At 41.0% G+C, this 26,779-nt stretch overlaps 2 protein-coding genes across 2 annotated transcripts; both read right to left on the bottom strand.

Moving 5' to 3' along the window:
- Positions 1 to 254: 254 nt before the first annotated feature.
- TAGLN3 (transgelin 3) lies at positions 255 to 11,326 on the bottom strand. Its single transcript, XM_027901248.1, has 5 exons — positions 10,941 to 11,326; positions 10,333 to 10,514; positions 9,308 to 9,482; positions 4,700 to 4,802; positions 255 to 840 (listed from the first exon to the last, which is right to left on the bottom strand). Exons 2-5 carry the CDS (start codon positions 10,510 to 10,512, stop codon positions 699 to 701), a joined length of 600 nt encoding a protein of 199 aa, XP_027757049.1. The 5' UTR covers positions 10,513 to 10,514; positions 10,941 to 11,326; the 3' UTR covers positions 255 to 698.
- Positions 11,327 to 19,703: 8,377 nt separating this feature from the next.
- ABHD10 (abhydrolase domain containing 10) lies at positions 19,704 to 26,562 on the bottom strand. The gene is made up of 5 exons (XM_027901258.1): positions 26,459 to 26,562; positions 23,791 to 23,974; positions 22,924 to 23,035; positions 21,852 to 21,989; positions 19,704 to 20,775 (listed from the first exon to the last, which is right to left on the bottom strand). Exons 1-5 carry the CDS (start codon positions 26,553 to 26,555, stop codon positions 20,434 to 20,436), a joined length of 873 nt encoding a protein of 290 aa, XP_027757059.1. The 5' UTR covers positions 26,556 to 26,562; the 3' UTR covers positions 19,704 to 20,433.
- Positions 26,563 to 26,779: the final 217 nt, after the last annotated feature.

Raw genomic sequence — 26,779 nt, 5'->3', positions numbered from 1 at the left:
GGACTACATGAATCAGACTCAATGGATAACAAATCTTTTCTTCATTTTAGGAAAGTTCATTGGATGTGCCTTTAGAGAAACACGAAATTGAACCTGTAACAAGACTGTAAAACACTACAGCAAGGAGTCACTCAAACAGGGCTGTGGGTTAGAGATGGGATAGACTGATCATTGAAAATACTTAAATTCTCTGCACTGTACCAGGTGGCCATTGGTTTTACTTGCTTTTACCTCTAAATAATGAGTCTAAGAGGTGTCTTTAATTTGTCTTTATTCTTACGTCAAACAATATCATCACTGAATTGAAGAACGAGGTTACTGGTTGAAATACAAGTGCAGTGTGAGACAAATATGGAAGATAACACTTTGCAAATAAATTAATACAGAATAATTGTCTTTGCATAGTTCAGAAGTGAAAAGTAGGAGGCAGCAGTGCGCACGTGCTGTGAACTGATACACACCACCACAAAAACCCAAGTTCATAGATGAACTCTTGCAGCTGCAAAGAAAACAAACCAAACCAAAAATACCCCAAATCTCAGAGAGCACTAACTATTAAAAAACAGGCAGAAAGGGAACTAATGAGATTTTTTTGTTGGTTTTTTTTGTTTTTGTTTTGTTTTGTGTGGTTTTGTTTTTTTTTTTTCTTAACAGACCATGCTGCAGAAAGAGTGTTTTCTCCACAGACAGAGATGTTTTCAGATAATCTGCCTTGGCATTCCATAGCCTGTCATACCCGACTGTGATGCTCCTTTGTTGCTGCCCATCTGAAGGCCTATTACGTTCTGTCCCTGACGAAGCTGCTCTTCTGAAAATCCTCGTCGATTCTGCTGTGCTTTCCTGTCCAGATACACACAAAAAAAGCAACATACACACATGCCATCATTCTCCATGTGCTCAGAGGATCGTGAAAAGCAATCTGAAATAGGCTCATGTATCTTGTAATGTTGTTTGCACCATCCCACGTGCTGGACAATATTGGCAAGGCTAATTGCTGCAGTTAGAAATAATGCTCTAGTCAAGCCTCAGACTTTCACCGTACCACTTATTCCAGAACCCCAAGGGACTTCCCCAGCAGCTATGACAGGTAAAATATTTATGTAGTGCTGTATATAACACACAAAATAGAGTTAATTTGTGTTAAACCCTATAGCTCTTAACAGCTGTAGTCCACGGGATCTGATCAATGAGACACTTACCTGTGCTGCACTACAAGTTGATACCCATGTAGAGGAACAGAACAAATTGGCATAATTTAACTCAGTGGAGTAAATAAGATCTGCATGTCCCCAGAGCAACAATGGGTTGGTGAAGGGACTTGCTCATTTTTGCAGAGTAGATGATGGTTGCCCACAGGACAGAACAACTGCTCTGTTTCCATTTCCAGATCTCTCACCTCTACAGAACAGACTTTTCCCTTTGCACCTGGGTCTTAACTGTATGACAGTCCTGTAAATTCTGTCAAAACATACCGACCACTTCTGTTCAGTATCCCAGGTCTCAAAAAAGAACCTTTGTTGCAATGTAAAAGGAGCCTTTCTCTCCCTGAAAATAGCTCTGAGGGCCATAGTGGTAAAGAAGAAGAAGTTTGCACTCTGTTGCCCCGCAAGAAATTGTATGACTTGGATTAATCCTTCATTTTAACAAAGTGGAGAAAGCAGGCAGTTTACAGGAGAGAAGGACCAGTCTCTTCCTATCAAATGAGCCATATGAATCGGCAGAGCTGCAGAATGAGGGAGGCTTTCCATCTACCAGACCCTACTCCCACCCAGGTACAATCTTTTCCCCTGCTGTGTCTGTTTGCCCTGGGATCAGATTACGATTCAATACGGTATCGAGTTACAGTTCCCCTTTTCTGCCCACCCCACCACTAGATGAGAATGCTAGATTAGGTACCTGCTGTGATTGAAAACCATCAACATGATCCTCTCTGTGAGGGTGGGATCCTGTACTATGCTAAGAACCCTGGCTCGAGTCCAAAAAAGCACTTACACTCTTTGCTAGGCTCAGGGTGCTCAGGACATTGCAGGAGAAGAACCCACCACATCCACATGAAAGCCCAGCAAAGCAGAAAGGTGGAAAAGATCCACAGGAAACCAGCACTGACCAGTCGTTTTTCAGAATGGGTTTTCAGTGGTAATGTATAGACTAGTAAGAGGGTTTACAGAGCCCAGCACAGGCTCTCAGATTCCACACCTCCTGCCAGAAATCACAGGCTGTTTTGGAGGGAGGCACACAGAACCATGGGTGCCTCAGAAAGCAGCCCCTCTCACAGCTGCTTAATGTCTTTTCCAGAATACTTGCACTGGCATGGAACTACTGCCAGGATCTCCACAAGAGGATGTTTTTAGAACTACTCCTGTTACCTAATTGAATCTCGGGTTCACTGTGTCTGCCTTTACATTAATTAAAAAACCAGGAAAGCATTCTATTATTTTTTTTTCTTTCCCCCTAGGATTTTCAGCTGTGTTGATGAGTGCTTCCACAGAAAGTCTAAAAGCAACCAAAGAAGAAAAAAATGAGAACTGCAAAAAAGAATTAAAAAAAGAGACTAGCAGGAAGCCTCAATATGCTAATAAAAGTTGATTATATATACAGTTCGGATTATATAGAGTTATTTTTACCATCATAAGCGTCTCATTTAGTATATGAAGGTCTTAAAGATAGCTACATGTACACAATTTGTTTTTAGGTGGGTGGAAATGGCCTTAACTGAGACTGTAGAAAAAGGGGTGAGGGCAAGTTTACTCCCACTCCATGTCTCACACTATGTCAAGTTCTACTTGGCTTGTCTGCCGTCACCTGGCATCACTCTTACCTCAAACTGATCTGTTAAGCTTTTGTGCCAACTTCACACCAGTGCTTGTGGTTGCCAAACCACAGCCATGGGTCCATGAACCTTGGTGGGACACACAAGGAAAGGGGAATCAGGCCCGGTGGGACCAGGGATGTGAGACACTGGCAATGGAAAGTTAAATGGCTTAGCTCAAGTGTGGCATTATCCTAATCACTGTAGATCCCTGCACGGGTACTCTTACACCATTTAATATTGGTCTCTCTATTTAATTAAGGGCGCTTAAGAATCAGCCTGAAAGCCCTGAATTATGAATAACACTTGGTGGCAGTGAGGGGGCTTGGTCTGCCTGAAGGGATGGGCAAGCTACTCAGAAAACAGCTTCTGATCTGCAACACGCTGTAACACCACCTTTCCTCAAGGTAGTGGCTATAAAAGGGTATTTCAGGGGCTGCAATAGATATGGGTTGGCTATCCAAGCAGTACAGGCTGGGCAGCCAGCTAGAAGAGAAGGGAGGTAATCACCTCCTCATCTGTGCCAATGAAAACTGCTCCTACCCACAATTAAGAGTCCAGATGAAAATTAATTTTTCCATGAAGGACTTTGTTTTAGTTACATAAAACAAATAAGCCTGTCTGGGTCATAGTGATTTCACGTCTGGTTTATATTAAAGCATGTAACTGGATTTGAAATCAATTTTAAACCCAATTATATTCCATAAATATAAATCTATTTGTGTGCTGCATTAAGTTAATGTAACCTGATTTCATATAAACAATGCATAGGAGTTTGCATTTATTTGCCTAAAATTCAAGTCTCACTTGGATTCAGTTTAACCAGTTCAAGGTTGAAGACAAACAAAGTGAAGTTTGCTTTATTTTTCCTGAGCCTCTCCTAGACATCAGAAAATTCAAGGAAAGAAAAGAAAAGCATTCAGCACTCTTTTTACTAACATGCCTCAGACATTTCCATGTAAGAAATACTCTTGGATGGCAGAATCTCATGTCAATATGCTTATGGGGCAGGAGGGCTAACTGTGGGAGGATTTCCTTTTTTTCCTGTCCCTGCTTCTCAGTTTCCCTAGCCAAAACAAAAGGAGTTTCAGAACAAATAAACAGCTTTTCCAAGAGAGAGAATTCTTCACAGATAAGTGGTACTCTCCAAGAGAAAAGAAGACTAAGAAATGATTTTTGGTTTGATGAAGAAAGGGAAAAAGCTTCATACCTTCTCTCTGCTTGGTAAAGTGCTCACTATATGGGGGCTTCCAGACATCCATAAAAGCCTTGTCTTCATTAGTCTTTCTGTCTGCTATCTGATGTGAGGCAAAAGTACACTTTTGCTGCCAGCTACTCTTGGGACACACATATCTGCATGGCTGCTGCCATTTTCATTCCTTTTGATTCATAAATGGATATTGAGGATTAGTTGAAGCTTCTGAATAGATGAATGCCATCAAAACTGGTGACTAAATTTCCTAAGTGTCGTTGCTTTCCTTCTAGGGAACGAGAACTAAAGATAAAGTCTGTGAACAAGAAAATTATGCATCTTCTCCAGTGATCAGTGCAGGCACCTCAAGCAGTGAGATGGCCATGCTACAAAGAGAAAAAGCTGCAGCACACAGCTCCCATGGGGCTCCTCCCCAAGCAGTCCTGGGGTAACTTTAGGCCAACAAGATATGGTAGGACATACAGCTAGAAAGCTAGGGAGCCAGTGAAGGGTAGAGAATATTGCTGCCTGGGCCTTTGATTCCCTTCTCTAGAATCCAGAGAGAAAAATCTCTCCATTACAAGGAAACTTTGGAAAGACTCATCCTTTCCTTTCCCAATAAATTTCCTTTCATTCTAAAGGCAGACAATATTACCAGTTTCCCAGGGAAGACAGCTCTGAGCAGCTCTGGACTTTACCTGTGAAACCAGGATGGATCTCCTTTGTAGCAGCCGTCATCCTTGGTGACTGCCAAACTGCCTAGAGCCATTAAGGTTCTCTGCACTGCTGCCATGTCCTTCCCTAGAAAGCCAGACAGTGAAGTTAATATATGTCCTTGCACAGCAAATAGCTTGGCACACCGATAAATAGTTTTTTCCAATGTATTAACTAACTCCCTCAGCTCCCCTGAAGAAGTGCATTATTAGCATTATAAATGCTATTTTACTATTGCTAAAGTGGAGGTGCTGGCATGCAAGAGCTTATTAAAATGTCAACAAAGGGATAGTGTTAAAGTGAAACTTAATTATTCAGACACTTCAAGGTTTCTAGGACTTTGGTTATTTTAATGCCTTCTGCCGTACCATTTTAAGTCTATATAATCCTTTTGGTAAAATTTTCTCCTAAGAAGAGATTACTTTGGTATACAAATAATGGTAATATACTCAGTAAAACATGTCTGAAGGAGAACAGTGTGTCAAATAACAGTGCTCAGTTTGTTCAAAGTTGATCCCTGTGCTAACAAAGCCCACAGCAGTCCTGGTGAGCTCCTGTGCAGATAACTTCTATCAGTTCTTTCCAATTTGACCATCAAATCACCTTCCTACTGGCTTCAGTTCTATGTAGTTTCATACCTTCAGTTTCTGCCATCCAGTCCACTATTTTTCCACTTTCTCCCTGTGCTATCTTACTTCACTCCCCAGTTCAAAAAACCACAGCTCGTCTCATCTTTAACCAAATAAAAATTATGTAACTCATTACTCAATCCAGATATGCTAACTTTTGGAAAACTTTCTAGCAAAAATGAGTTTGCAGCAGGTATTTCCAATTGTGTGAGGTGGTATGTTGTTGGAAATCCGCCTTCTGCTTCTCCTTTTTTCTGAAATCCTTCCTAAGTGTTTCTATGACTCCTCTCCCCTTCTTTCCATTCTAGTTCTCCCTCTTTCCTAAAGTAATGTATCTAGTTAACAGATCTGATTATGGTTCTTCATGTGTGAGAGCAAGTAATTCATAAAAACATGAGATACCAGAGAGATGATGATAATAGATCTCAGGAATACTTCCAGTGGCCCAGTATCAAGGAATATCACTGCACCCCAGTTGGAGTGGAGAGGGAAGTGAGCACTGCACTCACTGTGTTTATGCTGTGCATCACCCTGATTGATTACAGGCAGATCCAGGCCGAGGCTTTGGTTAATACAAACCTAAATGCCTAACACTCTGGCTGAGCTGAGGAAGACACCTCAAGGCTGAAAACACCTATCAGCTTCCAATCGTGGAAGACTGCAACAGCCTCTCAGAATCCTATCTGCAGGGGACTATTTGCTCAGGAAATAAATTGTCAGTCACCCAGAATCCTCCTTTTACTGTATTTGTTGATGCAAACTGCATCAGATGAGTCCTTGTGCAAGGAGGGCAGCTGAAGAGCCGACATCCCCCACGCGCACGTACACAGGCGCACACTGAGGGGAGCGAGGCAGAAACACTCAGAGCTCCCCGCAGCAGCAGATGTACCATATGCTGCAACAGATGCCACATACAACGTCCTTGGGATGCCTCCCATAATAACAAGGAGCGCAGTGACTGACTGGGATGAAAAAGGGATGTGGAGAAAGATTTAAAAGTGAATCAGCTGAATAGTGACAGCAAGCGAAGAGAAAAGAAAAAGAAACAAAAGACAGGCAGTGAAACATGATGATCAGCCTCGCGGAGCCATCTGGCAGCACCCCCCGCCCCACGCTCCGTGCTCAGCTCTGCTTTATTTGTCAGTGACGAGTTGGAGATGCTGCAGGGGGAAAAAGAGTGAGTGGGAGCTGAACAACACGTGACAAAACAAAGCTACGACCACGGCTCTGCTCTGCAGAGACTCCTTGCTGCATATGAGGGGTGCTGTGAGCGAGGAAAGGCTCAAAATCCAAATGGTCTTGTGTCACTTGACCTCTTCTAGCAAAGGTTACAAGGGGCTCGATGGTCAGCTTAAAAAAAACAAAAACACTGAAAGATTTTAAATTTCCAGTGAGAAAGTCACCTAATGCTGCAGCCACTTGACAGAAAGCATCACACACATTCTCTGAAGGCAGACTTGACTCTGACATTGCAGCAAATCGTAGTTAGTTCCTTCCCTCACCTCCAGTACTTGTTTATTGGCAGCGGGCTGCCCACCTGGCCCTCAGCTTCAGCTCCCTGGATCGTGCTGCAGGGACCCGCACCGATGGCACGCCTGCATCTTCAGTGTCCTCTGCAGTGTGCTTGGAATAGCACAGCCTCAAAGAGGAACTTGGCACTGCCAGTGCTCAGCTCACATCTTATGCCTTTCTCTTTGGTGGAAACCTGCCTGGAAGGCCCTCTTCTCTGAGTCCAGAAAGGAGAAGGTTCAAACACAAAGATGGAGAACTGCTCTGCCTAGTATTCCTGAAATGCTTTTTTATAAAGGTTGAACAAATACCCAGAGGTGCAGCTGCCTCTTGCCTGCCTGGAAATATACCAAGGAGGTATCTGCACAATACATTTATGTAAGAAAGGGCCAAAAGAGAGGTTATACTTCCCCTGGACCAAGAAGTCTCAGAGATGAAGAAAAATGCACCAGATGGACTCAGTGAGTTTGAAACAGCCAACAGCAAATCATATCCTAAAACATTTTCATTAATCATTGCTAAGAATTTCACAGCAAAAGCTCCCAGAAAACAATTAGTGCCAGGGAAAAGCTGTTTTTCACTCACACGCTTTTCTTTCACTATAAACATTGACATCTCTCTTTCTAAAGAGGTTATGGTGTGAAGAGGAGGAATGCTGCAATCATGAAATAGCAAAAAAGAGACTGTCCTTTCTGTCCAGCTAATGCATCCAGGTTCAGATCATTCAGCCCTGAAGCAGCACAGACGCTACAGGTCAGAGTTACAGTCAGACACAAAAAGCTTGCAGTGACTCACTGCTGGAGAGACATACTGCTTCCTCTCAGCACTGAAATGAGCAGCAGGAAGGATGAAAAGGGAGTGGGAAAGTGAGGAGACAGATTAGCTTTGGGAAGTCTTAAAATAACAGTGAAGAAAAGTCTTGTATTTCTCCTTCCTAGGTTGCAAGTTGTGTTTTGACTTCCTGTACTCTGGAAGTTACTACCTTTTTTCCTTACATCTATTGAGAAAAGCTGATGAGTGAAAGGAAGAGATTAAGAGACAGCCACCATCATTAGGAACTTTTTGTCTTCCAAGCAAGTCCTTTTCCTAGTAAGGATATATAGTACTATATTTTCATTTGCATGGTGTGAAGCCATTGTAAGTTGCAAAAGACTGCAAAGAACATTATCTGAAACAAGCCATTACCATCCCTTACAAGATAGATGGAACTTCTCTCTCAACAGCCTGCTAGGCTGAGGGGTCGGAGGGTGCTACATTAGGGAAGTGAAAATCCTTTCATTTCAGACATTTAAAGATAGATTGGATGAAACAGTAAAGACTGAACTGGAAGAAACAATCCTGCCCTTGGCCCCCAAATGTATGGTTTTGTCAAGCAAACTTGGCACTCTGAGACCATTACATATTCCAGTAACTCCAGCTGTCAATATATCCTTTCCCTCTAACCCATTCACAAAGAGCTCCCTAGTATTTCATTCCTCCAGCTGTCCTTCATAGGACTGATCTCTTCCACATATCCCGACTGCCTGTGAAAACAAACCCCACTTTTTTCTCTCGATGTGTGCTCCTACACAGACTATGCTGACCAGCTTTCCCAGTGGATTGTTTTTCTCTTTCCAGTGTTTCATTCTCAAGGCAGATTTTTGACCCTTTCAAATGTGCCTTTCACTACCCTGCAGCTGTCCTTGCTCTGAGCTCTCATCCAAAGCATTGCATCACCTTGCCCAGAGAGCTGCAGGATATGCAGCGTGTTTGGTTAAGGCACCACCAAGGGATGCCCACAGAAGTGGGCAAAGCCAGCAACACGAACGTGCAAATGACTCAGCTCTTCAGCAACTAGAACAAGCAGTTTCTGTTTTGAAGATGGGATGGAGACAGCCTTCACCTGGCTTACTGCAAAATCACAGGAGCACCCTGAATTTTTTTGCTGTTGCCATAGTGACCTCTCTTAAAAGACTCCCTCCTTAGAGAGAGAAGCTCAGCTAACATGATGTTAAGCAGTGAGTTTTGCTTCTCACTAATTATAAATGAGGCCTCATAAGCTTCACAGAGGCATACATGCTCCTGGGAATGCATTTTATAGCTCCAATTAAAGCTTTGCTTATAATTTGAAAACTGCGATAAAATCTTGTCATCAGAAAATCAGGGATTTCCATATTTGTTATTAGAAGCTATTTACTTTGAAATGATTAACATAGAGAACAGTTGTTTCATCAGGTCTGTGGATTTCTATCAGCAGGATGGGCTTTTGGATAACACATGAGCTTGGAAAGGTTCCGTTATGCCCTCAGGGTAATATAAATCCCTCAGAGGAGATAATGCAGCACTGGAAGAACATGGTAATGAGGTAAGGCAAACAGAAACAAAAGATAATTATGTTAGAGAATATGTCTTAGACAAAATGCACATCAAAGTAAAATGAAGACTGCAAACTAACTTCCAGTTTATTATTTTTACCTTCCCATAAATCCACTGTCTGAAAAATATCTGTTGTTCTTACTCCGTAGATTTCAGCAGCTTTTAAGAACTGAGATATTTGTTCCATCTGCTTGAAAGCCATTTTTGATTCAGAGATCTTTGTGATGGGCTCATTTCCCTTTGGATGTAAACTGTTTATTAACTTGCATAACAGCTGAGAGATAAAGACAGAAACAAAATTAGGAAACAGTCACCAAACTAGAAGGCAATTTCTGCACATGAAATGATGCTGCAAAATGTTTTCAACCTGTCAACTTTTTGTCAGGGACATAATTTCTTCAGATAAAAACAAAGAAGTGAATTGATAATAATCACAGTATATTAGAAAAGTATAAAAGCTTTCATTAACTGAGGCAATAGCCTGACCATATAAATCCTAATCTGATAGAAACAACAAAGCAATCACTGGTAGAGGTTATATAACAACTGACAGAGAAGAAACCTCACGCCCGAGCCAAAAAATAAGCAATGTCAATTGAAATATTGTTAAAGTCACTTTGGCAGAGATTCAGTGATTAGCATAGTCTTACAGCCCACTGCAAACAGCAGAATCTGCCTGTTGTTCAATAAACAAATGGAATGCAATGTTTTAGCTACAGAATTATTCCCAAGAAGACAGTTATGACACAATTCAATCCTTGAAATTTGCTGTTTCTTCGCCTTTCTTTGTCAAACTGATTATTTCTTAAAGAGAAAAGTACACATCTGAATTTAAAATGGATCACATTTAACTGTATGAGAAAAGATGCTGAAGGAATGAGTCATACTCATATATAACATGCATGACTCATAAGAATCATAAATATTGTACTGATCCCAGTGCACTAGTAGAATAATTTATCTTTTGAGATTAAGACTCTTGGCTGAAAGGAAATAAATCAGATCCTAAGATATATATTTCTGCACCAACCATGAGCTCAGATGAATTTAGCTAGATGAAGACAGAACATAAGGACACTGTGCATATAAACATACGAAAGTGTATAATTGGACAAAACACTTACCGTTCCATCCATCAGCCAGGTCTGAAAATGTTGCCTTCCAGGAGGAGGGTGCTCTATGTGTTCTCCACACTGGACAATAATCCAGTTCACCAACCTAGACTCTAATTCCGGGTCATATTTCTGTTCAATCTTCTCCTGAACTTCTCGACTTAAGCCATAGCTTGGTCCTCTGTTAGCCATCTCTGCAAACAAGAGAGAACTTATTTAGTGGGCAGAGTCCTGCTCTACAGCTTTGAAGTATGCACCGGAAAATTAAAGAATAAAAGAGTGAGCAGCCTGCCCTCAATGTTAGACAGCTGAACAGATGTTCATGAACGTGGAAAGTAACTGTATGGCACCGGTTATAGCTGTTCCACAGAACAGGGGAGGGATCAGCAAGGGAATATCCTTTTCCAAAAGCACAAATCAGCTACAACATTTTTTTTTTTCTAAAGGAAGGGAAAAACAGCAGTGGCCCCTGCCCAACCACAAAAAACAGAAGAAAATCAAAATTTAAAACAGAGTAGGTTTAAAGAGAGGCTTCTGCTATGTTTACAGAGCATACAGCAGGGTTCTCAGATCAATGTCAAAGCTGTCTGCAAATCCAAAAGCAGTTTAAAATTGCCTACCTAATACTTGCTAAGAAGAAGAAGGTGGTACATGGGAGCTCAAGCAATCCGATTAAAGATGCAGTCAGAGTCTTCCTCAGCAGAGATGCAAGGGTGGATATCCAGAGATCAGCAGACTGAGAAGCGTTGACGAATTTAAGAGACGAAGGCTGCCACAATGCCCTGCTGCTGCAGCAGCATCGTGGTTTGAAGAGCAGTGTATTGATTTGATTTCCCTCACATATGAGGAGGGTCAGAGCAGGGGCGTTGCTAAGAGCCATTAAAGAGGCCTGCCTACTCAGTCGCAGCCCGGGGATCCTGTTTATCTCACCCATCTGCAGTCTGTTTTCATGCATCTTTCCTCAGCCTTGCGCTGCTCACCCCACAGGCTCAGATTTACTCCACCTAGTCTGCATCAACCCAAACTGCAGCATGCATCCCACTGACAGATAGCTACAAATAAAAATACAGACATTCTGTTAGATGAAGGTAAACAGAAATTACCGCAAATATAATCTAATTTTAACCACAAAGCAAACTCTCTTCCTCCCTGTTCTGCGTCCTCATGCTAACAGGTTTAGAATGTGAAAAATAATTTCTCTTCTTCCCTGCTCAAGTGCTGATAAAAACTTTCAACAAGGGGACAACAGGATTAAAAGTCAAGGAAGAGAAGGCAGGTAGCAGAATGTTATCACTCTATCATTAGTATATATTAGACTATCGAATAGTGCAATAGTGTACTGAGAAAACAATCAAAATCACTAAAAACAAGGGGAAATCACTGAAAAGTAGCAAATGTACTATAAAGCACAAGGATTTTACTTTCTGCTGCTATGAGTCAGCTAAACTCCCATGACAGCAAAGGAGCTATGCCCATGTACAGTAGTTTTAATTTTGATCATACCACTGCAGTAGTACAATGTAGAAGGGGAGAGAAGGAACCTTAAGACAAGAGACTTTTCTTGTGATCTGATTTATACAGTTTTAATCCTATATTAAATAAAATAACTTTGCTTCTTTCTGAATTACATAAGACTTTGTCAAATGTCTTTCATTCATGCTGTATTATCCACTCTGGTACAAAATAGTTCCTTTTTGGCAAATGATTCATGTTCAGCTTGATATGCAAGGACGTTGATAAACCTGAGGTAGATTCACAATCAGTTTTGCCAAGAAAAGTCCTCCTGCTGCATTTGGAAATGGAAAAAAAAAAAGAGGAGGTGAAAAAGGAATACAGTTTCTTGTATATCTGTTTCATAATGGTCTCTTCATCCATTACTTTCTCATTTTAAGACCTGAAATCATCAGACTTATACTGCTTCAGATGCTACTGCGCTTGACAGACTCAAGAGATGAAAAATTTAATAGATGACCGAATTCATTGTTGTCCTCCACAGGCATTTCATTTTAGTGCTTTCTCTTCTCTGCACTGGTAGTTTTAAACCCCTATGAAACACTTGGTTACATAACTCAGAGAGTGCTACGTGACAGGGCCACCACTTGAGCACTTTCCACCTCAGTGAACACGCTGTTGAAGGCACAGCAAATACGCAGGAACCAAGGCTTCAAACCCAGTCTGGAGATCAGAGAAGGATCAAGCTGCAGCTGCAACACTAAGAGGCAGAACATGAATTTGACATCCTTTCCCTTCCAGCAACTGTTAAAGGCTGGGCTTCACACTCTTTGGCCAGTCCCACCAAGAATAATATTTTGCATTTTTGGATCTTTTTGTGGTCTTCTGTTTAGAAGGGAACTACTGAGGTTGCTTCGCTGCTTCTGGTCACACTGGGGTGTTCAGGCTCACTGGCACTAAGATTTCATGAAAGTCACTTACCTTTGCATCAGTCTCTGACTCTGTTTCCTGACTTGGGGGCAGGGATGAGTAATTTAACTCCCTGAAGGTGCAGAGCAGAGGTCTCCCCCTTCACAGCTGTTGGCTATGCAACCTGTTCTCGAGGGACTATTCTGTACTATGAAAGCTGAAAAGCAAGCTCGTCCATCAGTATCAATTTTTAACAAGGCTTTGAAAATCTGGAAAACTCCAGAGGATTGGAAAAACACCAGCCCCTCACTGATATTTCCAGAGCACCGCAAAACAAATCATCTGGCCTGCTTCTATGCCATCAACCTGTGAGAAACAATGAAATAATTTTTTTTTTTTAATGATAGTGTTGATGCAATTTACTAAAAGCTCAGTAATACATTAGAGGTGGCATGACATACTAATTAGCGAACTAAGCTGATTCTGAAACAACAAGACACATTAGAGAATAAACCTGGTAACTAATAGGTACTGTAATATTACTATAACTGAAAAATCAGTAATGATGCAGTCTGGTGTATATTTTATTCAGTTTGTACAAGCATACGTTCCCAGGCCTGAACTACTTAATATGTTATCAGAAGTCACCAAAAATATCCAAGCTCCTAAGAAGATCCCAGCTCGTGTGAGCTGTGATGAACAAAACAAAAAAGATAAAGAAACCTCCCTGAAGGCAGTCTGCCTGGAAGCAGGCAAAAACATGTCTCATTGTAGTTGAAGTCAGCCATCATGACAAACGTGCCTTTCAGAGTGCAGAACCCTGTCCTACGACAAAACAGATGCTAAAAAAAATGCAAAGGGTGATGAAGATAAGCAGATGGGCACAGATGCTGGGTAAGACACTGTGGTTGAGGGGTTTGGCTGAATAAAGGACAGGAGGTGCAGCAACAGCAATGGGAATATTTTATTCAGTTCTGACAATCACTCTCCAAAAAAAGTGTTGGAAGAGTGAGGTACATTGAAGTAATTATTCCAGTAATCAAAGGATTGAAAATTAGAGCCTTTACAGTAATTGCTTCAGAGAGATTATCTGCTTAGCTCACCAAAACCAGAAGTTAAGAAATGGCAAGTACATGTGCCTACAATATACCTGCCAGACACAGGTATACTAAAGCCTGATGGTTAGAAATGGGTTATGGAAGAAAGGGGAAGGTTTTCATCTGCAAAGGTACTACCATTAGAACACTTCACCTATTGCTTCTGATGGATGTTGTCCTCTCACTTTTCTTGGCAACACAAGACTGGAATTTATGACTAAAAATGGAGTTGAAGCTTGAATAACTGAAGCAGCATTTCATGCCTGTAAGCACTGTGGCTCACCTTATGCTTTCAGATAATCACAATATTACCCTATAAAATTAAAAATCTTTTTAAATCTATAAACAATCCATGCCATCAACAACAAAACTGGCATTAACTAGCTCACTACCCATGTTTAGATCCAGGGTAACCCAATAGCTTTCAGTGTCTTCCAACTGGAACACAGAGGGAAAAGTTATGCTTACCCTTACACAGAGCTTACCCTAACCTTTGCTAGATTTACTCCTCAGAAACAGCCTGGTATTTCAACCATTCCAAAGCACTATCTTACAAGGTATGCTGGGCCAATCCCCATCACACAAAGCTATCCAGCAATTAGAATACCTGGGAAGTCCAGGCTCCATTTCCCTGGCGTGCCACTGTACAATAATGGACCTTTTATAACTAAGCTAAAAAAACAAAAAAGCAAACAAACCAAACCAAACCAGGAAGTTTTCCAAAGCTTTAAAGGTTAGAGAACCTCCCTTCACAAGAAAAACTTCTGAAGAAGTTTCTGCTCAAAGATCCTCCCTGAGAATAGACATGAACTTCTATGTGTGATGTCGTATTTTCTAGAGTTGCAGAGGATGCTCAGGTCCAATACAAGCTCAGTGAAAGTACAGAGCCTTTTCCACGGAGTTGTAAGGCAGGAAAGTGCTCTGCAGATCCTTGGTTTTATTCATGGCCTTGCTTTGTTGTAAGATATCTGGAGATGTTCTACACAAGAGAACTAATCAGAATAGAAAAAAAAAGTAGCTACTGGAATATTACCATCTACTTAACTGTGCAAAAACAAGTGGCAGAGATATCAGAACCAGGAGACAATATTAATTTTAAAAATTCCAACTTCCCCATTACTTTGAAATCTACAATCTAGAGAACTTAAAAGAATAAAAGCATTAACTTTAGCAAGTATCTTCCCTTTCACCTGCAAAAAGGTTCCTTTGCCAGCTCTGAAGATATTAATCCCCAAGCAAGTACATAGTTTGAACACCTCGAATTTGTGATTAAAAGAAAAGTCATTCAGGAAGGAAGGACCTTCCTATTTGCATGACAGAACAGAATGCACCAACGCTGCAACCTACAGAGCAAGGCAGCTCCCAAGATTACCATGACCAGAAGCATTTCTAGAATCGGTAAGTCACTGACCACCTTCCATGCAGCTTAGCAGCTTACCACTTAGCACTGGAAAGCAATTCCTGTGGATAATAATTGTCAGCATTCCCACGATTCAAGGTCATCTAGAAGGTGAATTGTGCATTTTAGTTCTCACAGTCTCTTAACTGTTGTGCTGGATTGACAGGCTCCTTTGAAAGAAAACCAATAAGTTTCATTGTACCAAGTGTTTATTCGTCCCCAACAAAAACAGTACCTCCTGAGAACTACTTTGGTTTGAAAATTATACTCTGCAATACCACATTTACCAGTAGGACAAAAAAGAAGTATCATCTTTGTTTCTCTGAAACATAGGTCAAAACAGACAGCAGGATTTACAAATAAACAAACAAGCAAGATCAAATCCCCTCACTAAATAAAGGCTGCTTCTTATGGTTAGGGATTTAACTTTGCTGTTAGGAACTTTTTCAAGAGTCACTGTTCTAAGGACTAGCACACACTGGCACATTTTCTGCCAGCAAACCATATTCAATTAAAACTCAAAAGCGAGGCTTCTTCTAAGGACCAGACCCGATCCTAGGCAGCCTGCAGGGACTGCTTTTCCCAGACTAAAGTCTGGGCAGGCCATTTGCATCACTCCAGACTCTAAGTGTGCTACTGTTCAGCATACCTTTGCCACAGATATGAGCACCTGCTTCCACCCCGACAGGCAGCAGTGACCTTCTCATGTTGCCACGTGGGAGGCCAGTGGACAATGTGGTGCAGATCAGAAGGCCCAAAAAGAACACAACCTTTCACGTGCTAGCCTGAAAACATTTTAAATATGTATTTTAATTTCGGGACCAAAGGACAGGAAGTTTTAGGAGCTGCCATTTGCTTTTCCTTCCAAATCTGAATGCAGAGCTGCCTGAAGCCCCTTGCCAAACACAAATCAAGTGACTGTAGCAGGCTGAGAACGTGTCTTTTGCTCACCCATGAGCAGATCACAAGCTACAATTACTGTGTCATATGGAGGACGCCCCTTTCTCTTTAATGGAATAGGAGCATTGGACCATATAACATCATATGCAGGACTTGAAAGAGAAATACAAGGTCAACCAGACTGCAGTAAGTCCTGTAATTCAGATTTATCCATTACAAGGCCAGGGCTGTAAGTAACATTATTGTGTTCTAGGCAAATACATATTGAAGAGAGATGAGGTCCTGCAGTCAGTCAGTCTGAGCTACAGAAACTGAACAGTAAATCTATAAGCAGTGTATTTTTGTCCTTTGTTTCTGCATCTCTTTCCCAACAGTAACCTCTTCCCCTAGAAAACACTTGCCAGGAGCAAAACACTACAGAACAGAGGCATACTTAGCAAGCTGCCTGCTATTTAACATAAGGGCTGAGTTCCCTCTGCCTTTCCTGTCCCTGCTGGGCTGGAGAACAAAGGTAGAAGGGTGAGATCTGTGCAATTCTGTATGCCTTCCTTGTACAGCTGATGAATATTCACCAAGCCTTAGTGAAATTTTACTTTCACACACATCTTAATTAATTTGTTCATCAGCTCAAAGCAGAGACTGCTGATCTCAGAGACACATAATCCTCTCCTATTTCCAGGGAAGCCTTCAGGTTTAACTTAACTTTTCATGACTTTAAACAAAAAATCTTATGGCGCAAGGTAGGCCTCTTTATAACAGCACAACAAAGTAATTTAAAAACCAAGGAAGTGGAAATCTCACTATCTCCCCAGGACATGATTTTCCCTTCCACTTGTAGCTTTTTTTTTTCCTGCCACAGAGGAGAGAATGAGGGCCAAGGAGAAATGACAAGAATAAACCTGATGTAGAAACTGACTGAGGCAGTGGTTCAGAAAATGTTGTAACCCTGTATTGCAGCACGACCAGAGCATTAAAAATACTTGAGCAGCTGCAGACAAATCACTGGTTCAAAGTCTCTCTCTAAGCGTGTTTTAATTTGATATGAAAAGTATGGTACCATAAATCTTTTAGTCCCACTGAATAACAGCATGTTCAAGAGAGCACATAATCAAAATTAACATAAAAATGAAACAGCAGGAGTTAGTTCTGAGGCCTATGCAGCTAGGGTTTTTTTTTTGAACACTGATTTGTTTGCTTTTAGTGTTGATGCAAGAGAAAATAGGTTAACTGAACTGAAACGACATGAAATACTTAATACCAATTAAGTAAAAAAATAAACAAAGCCAAACAACAGAAGAGACAAAACAAGTAGAATATTTAACAAGATAAAAATACATGTATCTAAAACTGCCTAAGTACAGCTCAATATAAGCAGAATAAGAGCACTTGTTTATTAGGAGACAAGTTGAATAACCTTTGGAAACTTTCAGCACATACTGGTTCACTGCAGAGTTCAATCCCAAACACAGGAAAGCATGCCTCAACCTTTTTTTTTTTCTTTTTTAGAAGGCAGAAGAGTTTGTTTTAGCAGTTAAATCTCAAGCAGTTTGATTTTGCAACAGATTGGGAAAGAAGATGTTGATAAGGACCAGGGACAGTCAAGGCCAGCTGGTAATGCTTGTGGTTCTTTAACATGAAAACTACTGCTCCTCTGATATGCTAATCAAACATCCTGCATAGCTACAACAGCTTGTTGTTATTTACTCGTGAAATGTGAACGATTATAACTCCTCGGCAAAAGTTAATATTATGTAATTTAAGCTTTATGTAGAAGACAAATACCTCGAGGTGCTTATTCAAGTGGTACTGTTTGATCAAAATCAACAACACAAGCAGATGAGTTGCTTGATTAGTGTCCAGAGTTCCATTGTACTGTGACAGCAGTGTCAGCCCTGACATGTCCGCACTACACTCAATGACAGATGAGCCCAAAAGTAATTTTTCAGACCTGCCAAAAGCAAAACACAATGAGAATACTAACAAATTCAGCTAAGTGCACTACTGAAAATAATTAGGCATAGATTAGGGTATTTGGAGAAAGCCAATCCCCACCCCAGGCATTACAAGACAGAGTTGGTAAAACTCTGAAAGCATAAGACACTGATTATTTAATGAGAATCAAGCTTATTGCTGAGGAAATGTATATTATATATTCACAAAATATACTTTGTATTTGGCAACAAATCAGCTGTTAATAAAAAAAACCAAAACAGAACATAAGAATTCATTGCAAAGAACTTAAAAAGTTTGCACCATGCAGAGCTTCCCAAATGTACAACACCCTAGTTTAATACAGTATTTCTACAGAGGAAAGAAATACTTGTTTTTAAACATGACTAATACTGAAAATAACTTACTATGTAGGCATCTACTGGCAAAGACAAAAACAATGCCCCAGGCATTAAATCAGGGGACATAACAGTAACAACTTTGAATGACACCACACTATGTGAATATTACATTATTCCAGATTGTCAGAACTTCCTGACAGGTCAAGAGCTAGTGAGAGGTAGGATGTAAATCTCCCTGGTTATCACTACCCTTTCTTTCAGGCATCTGAACATGCCAAGTTGAAAACAATCAAAACTCCGGTAATTTCCAGCATGAAGACAAGGAAAATGCTTGCAAAGATAAATACCAGTGAAATTATCAGGGTTAAGTTCGAGAAAAAGGTCTGCCTGCATAAGGCCCACCTCAGGTTGCAAAGAGAAGTAGTGGCTGCCCCAACCCTGGAAGTGTCCAAGGCCAGGCTGGATGGGGCTTTGAGCAATCTGGACTAGTGGAAGGTGATCCTGCCCATGGCAGGGGAGATAGAAACAGATGATCTTCAAGGTCCCTTCCAACCCAAACCATTCTATGATTCTATGACTGAGTCAGGGAATTGGTATGCTTGAATTAGAAAGTCTGCTTCTAAGCAAGAGCCATCTTTTACTCTCATACCAAAATTTAAATGTTTTACATGACAGCTTCTTGTTTTTTGCAGTACTGAAGCCTAAATAAAAATGTACTTCACAGAAACTCATCTGAAATGTAGGGATGGGGGGGTTGTTCTTGCTGTGGATTTGTTTTTGCTTTAGCTACTTGTTTTTTAAATTAAAACCTGCTACCTCAACAGAGCCCATAGAGCACACTAATAGTGGCACAACTAAAACTGAAAAAAAAAAACCCTCTAGAAATACCATATCCCCAGGAGATTTAATCTTTTAAAGCAACAACAGTGATGCCATTTACTACTTAAAATAATAAAACCAGAAAAACAACTATATAATTTTGACTGATTTTTCACATTAGGGCCAGCCCGAATCATTTCATCCTCTCACCTAAGTTCCTCTCTCTCAAGTGTATGAATGACACTGTACTCTTGGACAAAAAACAGGCAATAGTCATGTTTGCAATTAAATCCATTTACTATTAAATTCTATGGATTCACATTACGAGATTCATCGAACTATCCAATCGCATTTACAGCTTTTCAGGGTTGCACTTGGGCAGCTCAAATTCCTAACTCAGAAGACACTGTTCCCTGTAATCTACAGCTCTCAAGGCATGGGAAAGAGGCAGCGGTGCCCTAGGCACTGTACCCCCACTTTAAAGAAGTTACTATAAAAGTCACCATATGGATCCAGTTTCAGTTCACACCAAGATTATATTTTGTTCCTTTAACAGGAGGCCCACAATTAACTATTACAAACAGGCAGCCTGGAGAAGACAACATGTACCCTCCTGATAACCAAAGACAAGTCTCAAAATTTTGAGGCTCTGCATTCTTAGAAGTTAAATTCTTTCTTAAAGAGTACCCCAAGCACAGCATCAGAGTGTGCCTTCCACTTTTTAATTTTAACAGTACTTGAGAACAAAATAATGACTTATCTGAAATCTGTTTATTGTGCTTCATGGTATTCACTATTTCTAATAATTAACCTCAGTAAACAAGTTGTATTTTGCCTTGCACAGATGGTTTCAGACATAAGATACAATACCGTTACAGCAAAAGGAGAATATTAAAAGGTGTCAAAGATGTGAAAATAAAGTTTTACTGTACAAGCCAATAGTAACAAAAATTAATCAAGCTTTCAGTACAAAATTGTAGGAAATTTGTGGAAAAAAAAAAGGGTTTAAGTGCTGAAAGAGAGATTCTGAACACAAGAGCAGCACTCCTTTACACTTTGGACTGTGTGCAAATGCAGCAATAATACAATACCTGTATTTACATTACAGAGGTAAGAAAACAGCAGATAAAGCTCAGTTCCTACTGTGATAGTCACAGGCCTGCCATCATCTGGTTAAGAACAGGGCTTCTGCTACTCAAGGAAAAGAGTCAGGCATAGAGTTCATGCACTAATGCTACTCTGCAGCTTATGCTAGTGTTGAGAGCTTGTCAATTAAATCATCAACAGTATTCACAAGGAGTTTGGTATCCTCCTTCTCGCTCATCCGATGCTGGCCAATTTTGCGCAGGATAACATCCACATCTTTGCTCAGCACACGATCAGCAACTTGCATAGAGATCTGCCAAGGGACATCACCATCCTTCATGCCATGAATAAGTCGTAAGGGACAAGTTATAGGGATGGGACTATTCAGCACACAGTGATTTTCTGCTTCTTTGATAAAGTCATACGTCAAGGAGTAATATCCTTCCTGGTTATGTTTTGTTGGAAACTTCCATTCGCCTTTTTCTTCTATTTCCTTTTGTGCCTATAAAAAAAGAGAGCAAGGAATAGACAAGGAATAGACAAGACAGATGTTAGGAGTATTTTAGAGTGCCTCAAGTTATTTCTGTTCTAAAAGTGCTAATAGTCTTTGAATCACTAGATTTCACCTTGTTTGTTTTCATTAGCAAAGGTGTATTCCTGTTCTCCTCACAGCACCTGAGAAGACAAACCCCCTACCATGTCACAAAAGATGCTCTGCACATCTCTGCTGCAAATTAATCTAGGTAAAATTCATCAATGAAATTAAGTTTCTCAGCCAGAATCTATCAGAAAAAAAAAATGCATAAACACTGTGAACAGTAAGTCTCCTTGGATTCAATCAGTTCCCAGAACCTCAATCAAGGAGAATCCTAGGAAATGGAATTTTCCATTTATCAGTCTTTTCAGTAATTGGCACAATTGCTGTATCTAAATTTTGTACTTCCAGATTTTTAACCTTAGTCCTAAGTAGTAATGCTGACACTACAAAGTGCATTAGAGAAAAACCAAAAAAAAGAAGGAAAATATTTTAATTATTCTAATGCACAACTTATTTATTGCCATATAACGCCTGATTTAATTTCCTAAAGATTGGACATTATCATCAGAGAAGAAACACAGAAAGGCAGTTCCCACTCCTAAACCTTACAGTCTTTACAAACACACTGATGTGAATTATTTCCTTACTACACCCACAACCTATGTCATACTCTTCTCATCCAACCTCATGTCAAATACATTAGTAGCTACTTCTCCATCCTTGAAAGCACAAGGATTCAATTTCAATGTAAATATAAGATATTCAGGGCTGAAATGTAATGGACTGCTAACAGCAGGGGTCTGACTTCACCTCCCATACGGCACAGCAATATAAACACATTCTGGGTAGTGCTCACATCAGTCTCATACTACAATAAACAGCATTTTGCAGACTTTTAGATTAATGTAAATTTTTAGCTTACTTCCACTACACAGAAAACTTAACTGCAAATCTGCAGGAAAGGCACAGTTTGAACAACAGGGTTTCTTAAACAGCTGATGGATTTTTAGACTGCACAAAAGCCAACCATCTACACTTACCTCAATCGGAAGCCTCTTGAAACTTGTTACAAGGTGGTCTGCTGCTACAGCTACTCCAACCAGAGCAGCTACTTTATCTGGGCGTGCTATTGCAGCATGGAGCATCAGCCACCCACCCATACTGGAGCCCACCAGAATCTGAAAAAAAAATTTAAAAAGGAGAAGAAAATATAATGTTTTACAGGGAAAGGGGCTGATAAATTTTTTTTCCTTTTACAAAGTATCAGTTTTCACTTTGTTTAACTACTGAAACCTTGGGCATAATCCTGCTGTCCTTACCCAGGCAGAACTGCTGTCACCTCCAGTGGAAATTTTGCCTGAGTAAGCACCACAAGATCTGGTATTTATTATTCTGTTTGGCATGGCTGGTTATTGCTGTCTGAGACTGAAACACTGAAAACAAAATGAGAGTTGAAACAATTCAGTATCACATGCATACTTTACGTTTCCTTCTTAAAATAAATGCACATGGGAAAGGCTCAGTGCAGCAAAAGAAGTAAACAAATGTAATTCGTAATACAAAATTGTTTTAAACAAAACACTAGGTATTTCCAGACTGAAGGAGATTCCAAGTTTCTCACAGTAATTTCTAAAGTAAGTGAAGAAGTCAAATACTGCTTCTGCTTGACATCTTTTTAAAGCTATTTAATCATAGCTATTTACATAGCTTGTAACCTTCCTGCAAATCCTTTAATTAATGTGCCAGCATGGGACAGTGACACACTTTTTCTTAAGAGGGCTGCACTGCACTGGAACAGTTCCCAGTCCCCTGTCAGGTGGCACCTCCATCATGAGGCTTTCTCAGACTCTCTGGGATGACAGCCTTGCTCTGAGCAGGAGGTTCTAATAAACAGCCTCTGGGAGGTCCTGCCAACCCATGCTTCTGTGATTTTATAATCTACCTGCTTGCAAAAAAGGTTCTGCAAATACGACCTCTCAAATGATTCAGCTTGAAAGTGAGCAAGTGTCAGTTGTTCAGCAGAAGCTACTGTCGACCAGAGCTGTTATGGCATACCTTTGATAAATGTTCTACCTCGAGGGGAAAAAAAAAGGATTTAAAATAAAATATTACCTGTGGTCCATCTGTAAGTTCATCCAGTATAGACAGAACATCTTTTCTCCACTTCCCAACTGTACACTCCTCAAAGTTACCATCTGAACTTCCACATCCCGTATAATCAAATCTGTAAAAGTAACCATCAAAATGAAAGTCACGGTACTGTCCAGAGCAACACAGACACTAGCTTAACACTACTGTTTAATCAAATTAAGCAGCGGACAAGACACCACATTAAATATTTTCTTACTTGGTCCCGCTTATTACTTGCACCAGAAATCGCACAGAAAGAGGTTTAAATACAGCATATGCAACTAAGTGATGCAGTGTTCTCTTATAATTTGATATCATCATAACTTACAAGAATAGACAATTTTTCTTACAGATAAAAAAAAATCCCAAATACTTCAATTTTAAAGGTATTTTTAAAATGTACAAACTCTCTTTCAAACACTGTACCCAAACAGGAAGATTTAGCACAGTCAGCATTCAGCCTAGTCTATCAGAGGATGGCATCTTCGACCACCAGCATGTTCTTCCAAAACCACAGAAGACACGGGGTAAATTAGTCAGACTCAGTAGGTAAGGACCATGCTGACAGTGGTAACTTGAAAAAAAAGAGAACTCCAGGTCCTTCCTTTTTCATTGCTGTGCCTGTACCCTGATTGTAACATGTAGCACTGGCTAGACTACAGAAATCTATTAGAGAGTTTTCTGAATTACTTTCAGAATACATTCTCTCGATTTACCTCAGTCTCCCGACAGACAGAAATCCTAAGTTTGGAAACAGAAGAAAGACTTCTTAGCTTATCTACAGCACTGGATGCATTCCAATCCGAATGCCAGAGTTTACATTTCTGAAGAACAACACTCCACATGTACCTGATGAAGGAATGACCTAGTGATTTGCAGAAGTCTTCAAGGGCAGTTGCTTTCTCGCCATTCATATTTGAATTAAAGCCTGGGAGGAAAATAACCCCTGGATTCCTGCCTTTTAGTTTGTGATAAGCAAGATTTGGTCGATCAGGTCGAGTAAGAAAGCTGACTGATGACTTCAGCCTGCAAACTAATAAAAAGAGCTATTTAGTAGAAACATCATGATAACCTTGGCAGAAATATTAGTATTTTACAACCCTAGGGTTCAGGAAATATGGGCACATTATGTGAAAACGATATTTTGGCTCAAGAAGAAAAAAAAAACCACCTCCTGTACTTTTTAATGACTGACAAGTACTGATGAACCTGAGAGGGAAAGCCAACTCTGATTCATTCTCAACTTATTAAATGCCAACCATACACGGAGTTCACTCAGCAATTAGCACAGTGGTTGACTGAAGACAAATGCTAAGATTTCCTAGACTTCATCTTGTCCTCATGTTTTATACTACCTTGAAGGCATTTACTCTCTTCACAAGAAATTGTAAGATTTTTTTATCTGCTTCTTTTAACTTTTTATTTCAGCTTTTTTGTTTTTTTTTCTGGATTTCAAAAAAGTATAATTTTGGGACGAGTATGCCGTGCAATGTTAAGTTTGCAAGTACATGAGCTGACAAATTTTCATGAAAATTAAAACTGAAGGGCAAAACTGCAGCTGTATCAAAATCCTGGACCCACACCATATATATGGAGAGGTACGGTGGGAAAGTTCAAAATCAAGAATTGGGAAAGAATGTTGTGACTAACTTTTTAAAGTTAAGGGAACAAAACACAACATTAGCACTACTTAAAACCAAATGAAATAAGTAACATCTAGCCCTTTTCATGATATCGTCAACAGCTGTTCTGCTTAAGTTAAAGAATATTGCCAGGAACACTGAAAAAAAAGAGTAATTTTAACACTTTGCTATCATAACATCAGCTGTTTTCTCAGATATGAAGCACAGCTCCACATTCTGTAAACACAGAGTAACACATTAAAGACATCCCATAAGAAGAAACACAATTGACCTCTGTAGAGCTGTGATTTTCTTATGCTTTTCCAAAAGATATCCCATTGCATGGTTTGGTGTATTCTCACTGGAAAGGTTACGTTATTCCAGTACTTAGAATGTTCTGTTTATTCAGAATGAAAAAAAGCACTTTGCAACCCTAAGCAGTTTGCAAATATTTAAATAATTAAAAATAATTTTGTGCAAATTCTGTCAAAGAAATCTGCAACACTTACAAGAGTGAGAAGCTTTCCTATTGGTATAAACTTAAAATTATTTTGTTCTGCTTTACTTCAAAATAACAAATGAGACACATTTAGAAAACAAACACTAGGTTGGACTCCGTTATTCACATTATAAACATCAACCACCACCCTATAAGTGAATTTCAAACAAGAAAATAGGATTAACAAAGGAAATGTTAACTAATTAATAACTATGCTGATCTCAACAGCTGCTACAGTATTTAATCTAACTTTAGCAGGCAACTGTACATCTGCTGCGGGTGAGGAACAAGTAATTCACAGAGAGGTGTTATGGAGACTTAATCCACTCTATTATCCCACTCAGCAAGGTAATTTGTTAAATTAAAAGCTTGGTCAAGTCTCCTAAGACTTTGATACTCTTAATTTGTAGATTAGAAGACGAGTTCTTCAGCAGCGGGGTACAGAAACTACGCAACCCGATATAATGCTGCAGGGCTTCCTGGTGTAACAGGATAAATCCCAGTAACAGGATAAATACTGCAACACTAGACCCCGAGAGCATCGCAGTGCAGCCCTGAGTTCTGTTTTGTCACAATCAGAGACACTGCATTCAAGGGGTCTGGGGGGCTCTGGTTGTTGTTAAACTTTTCATGTGTGTGAATAAATGTGGATGTGTAACTGATGACACACTCAATCAATCAGACGCTCTGCTCATGTTATCGTTATAATCCCACAGAAAGGGAGAAAAAACAGCAGCAAAATCCCACTGTAGTTATTTTAGTGCAGCTACAAAATGCGCACCCTTAGCGGCAAGTAAATTTTACTCACTGAGCAGCCTCAGATGAGGTTCATCACCTTTTCTGTCAAATTTAAGGCAATGAATAAACTCAACAAGTCAGACAAGCACAGAATCTGGAAGAGCAAAAAGGCGCGGGGGGCACTACGTGTTCTGGCAGGGGACCGTCCCACTCAGGAGTGGATGCCAGCAGAGTTTTTCAGGTGCTTGGGGAAGCTTTGCCCGCAGGCACGTTTCACACCCAAGCAGACGAACTGGCACACCGATTCCCAGCTCTCCAAAACGCAGCAGGGGCAGAAGTTGCTCAGAGCCCGCAGAACAAACGCGGGAAAGCAGCTGCCCTGCCCTACCCTGTGCACAGACACCGACCCGCCCCCGGGCAGGGCGGGCGAGGGGAAGAGAAACCCGTCAGGAGCGCCGTCCCTCGGAGGAGAGCGAATTTTAACAATCCCACCCCAACCCCGGAGGACGCGCCCGGGCCGTCCCCGATAGACACGGCGCTGAAGGGGTGTTTGCTCCCGAGCACCGCCCCGCGGCCAGCACAGCCGGCACCGGCCCACATCCGCTGCCCTGCGGCTGATACCCCTTCTCCTCCGAGCTCCCCGGGGCCCTGCCCTTACCCGGGAGCCCCCGGGCCGCGCTCGGCGGCGACAGCGGCACCGCCACGGCCGAGGCAGCGCGGCCGCCCCGCACCAGCGCCCACAGCGCTCCCGCCATGGCCGCCATGGCCGCCGCCCGCGCAGGCGCCGCCCCGCCCCGGCCGTGAGGCGGGCGGGGAGCCGGGAGGTGCCCGGTGAGGCGGTACCTGCAGGTTCGCGGACAGCGCCGGGCTCCTGAGGAGAGAGAAACACGGAGCTCCTGGAGCAGGTCTAGCGGAGGGCAACAAAACGTGATTGAGGGGCTGCAGCATCTTTGTTACAAGGAGAAGCCGAGGGAGCTGG

This window comes from Empidonax traillii, unplaced genomic scaffold, assembly GCF_003031625.1.
Source record: "Empidonax traillii isolate 1590-97213 ecotype Southwest subspecies unplaced genomic scaffold, ASM303162v1 scaffold767:size301186, whole genome shotgun sequence".
Taxonomy (NCBI): Eukaryota; Metazoa; Chordata; class Aves; order Passeriformes; family Tyrannidae; genus Empidonax; species Empidonax traillii.
Note: the sequence above shows the minus strand (reverse complement) of the source record. Positions and strands in the feature narration are given on the sequence as shown.

Excerpts from the sequence above, each read along its gene's own strand:
- TAGLN3 (XM_027901248.1), bottom strand. The coding sequence starts at position 10,512 with ATGGCTAACAGAGGACCAAGCTATGGCTTAAGTCGAGAAGTTCAGGAG. Across the intron at positions 4,803-9,307 it reads GACAGTGGATTTATGGGAAG|GGAAGGACATGGCAGCAGTG; the intron begins GTAAAAATAATA and ends CTGGCTTTCTAG. Across the intron at positions 841-4,699 it reads GATCCATCCTGGTTTCACAG|GAAAGCACAGCAGAATCGAC; the intron begins GTAAAGTCCAGA and ends GTATCTGGACAG.
- ABHD10 (XM_027901258.1), bottom strand. The coding sequence starts at position 26,555 with ATGGCGGGAGCGCTGTGGGCGCTGGTGCGGGGCGGCCGCGCTGCCTCG. Across the intron at positions 23,036-23,790 it reads CTAGGTCATTCCTTCATCAG|ATTTGATTATACGGGATGTG; the intron begins GTACATGTGGAG and ends TTACTTTTACAG. Across the intron at positions 20,776-21,851 it reads TCAAGAGGCTTCCGATTGAG|GCACAAAAGGAAATAGAAGA; the intron begins GTAAGTGTAGAT and ends CTTTTTTTATAG.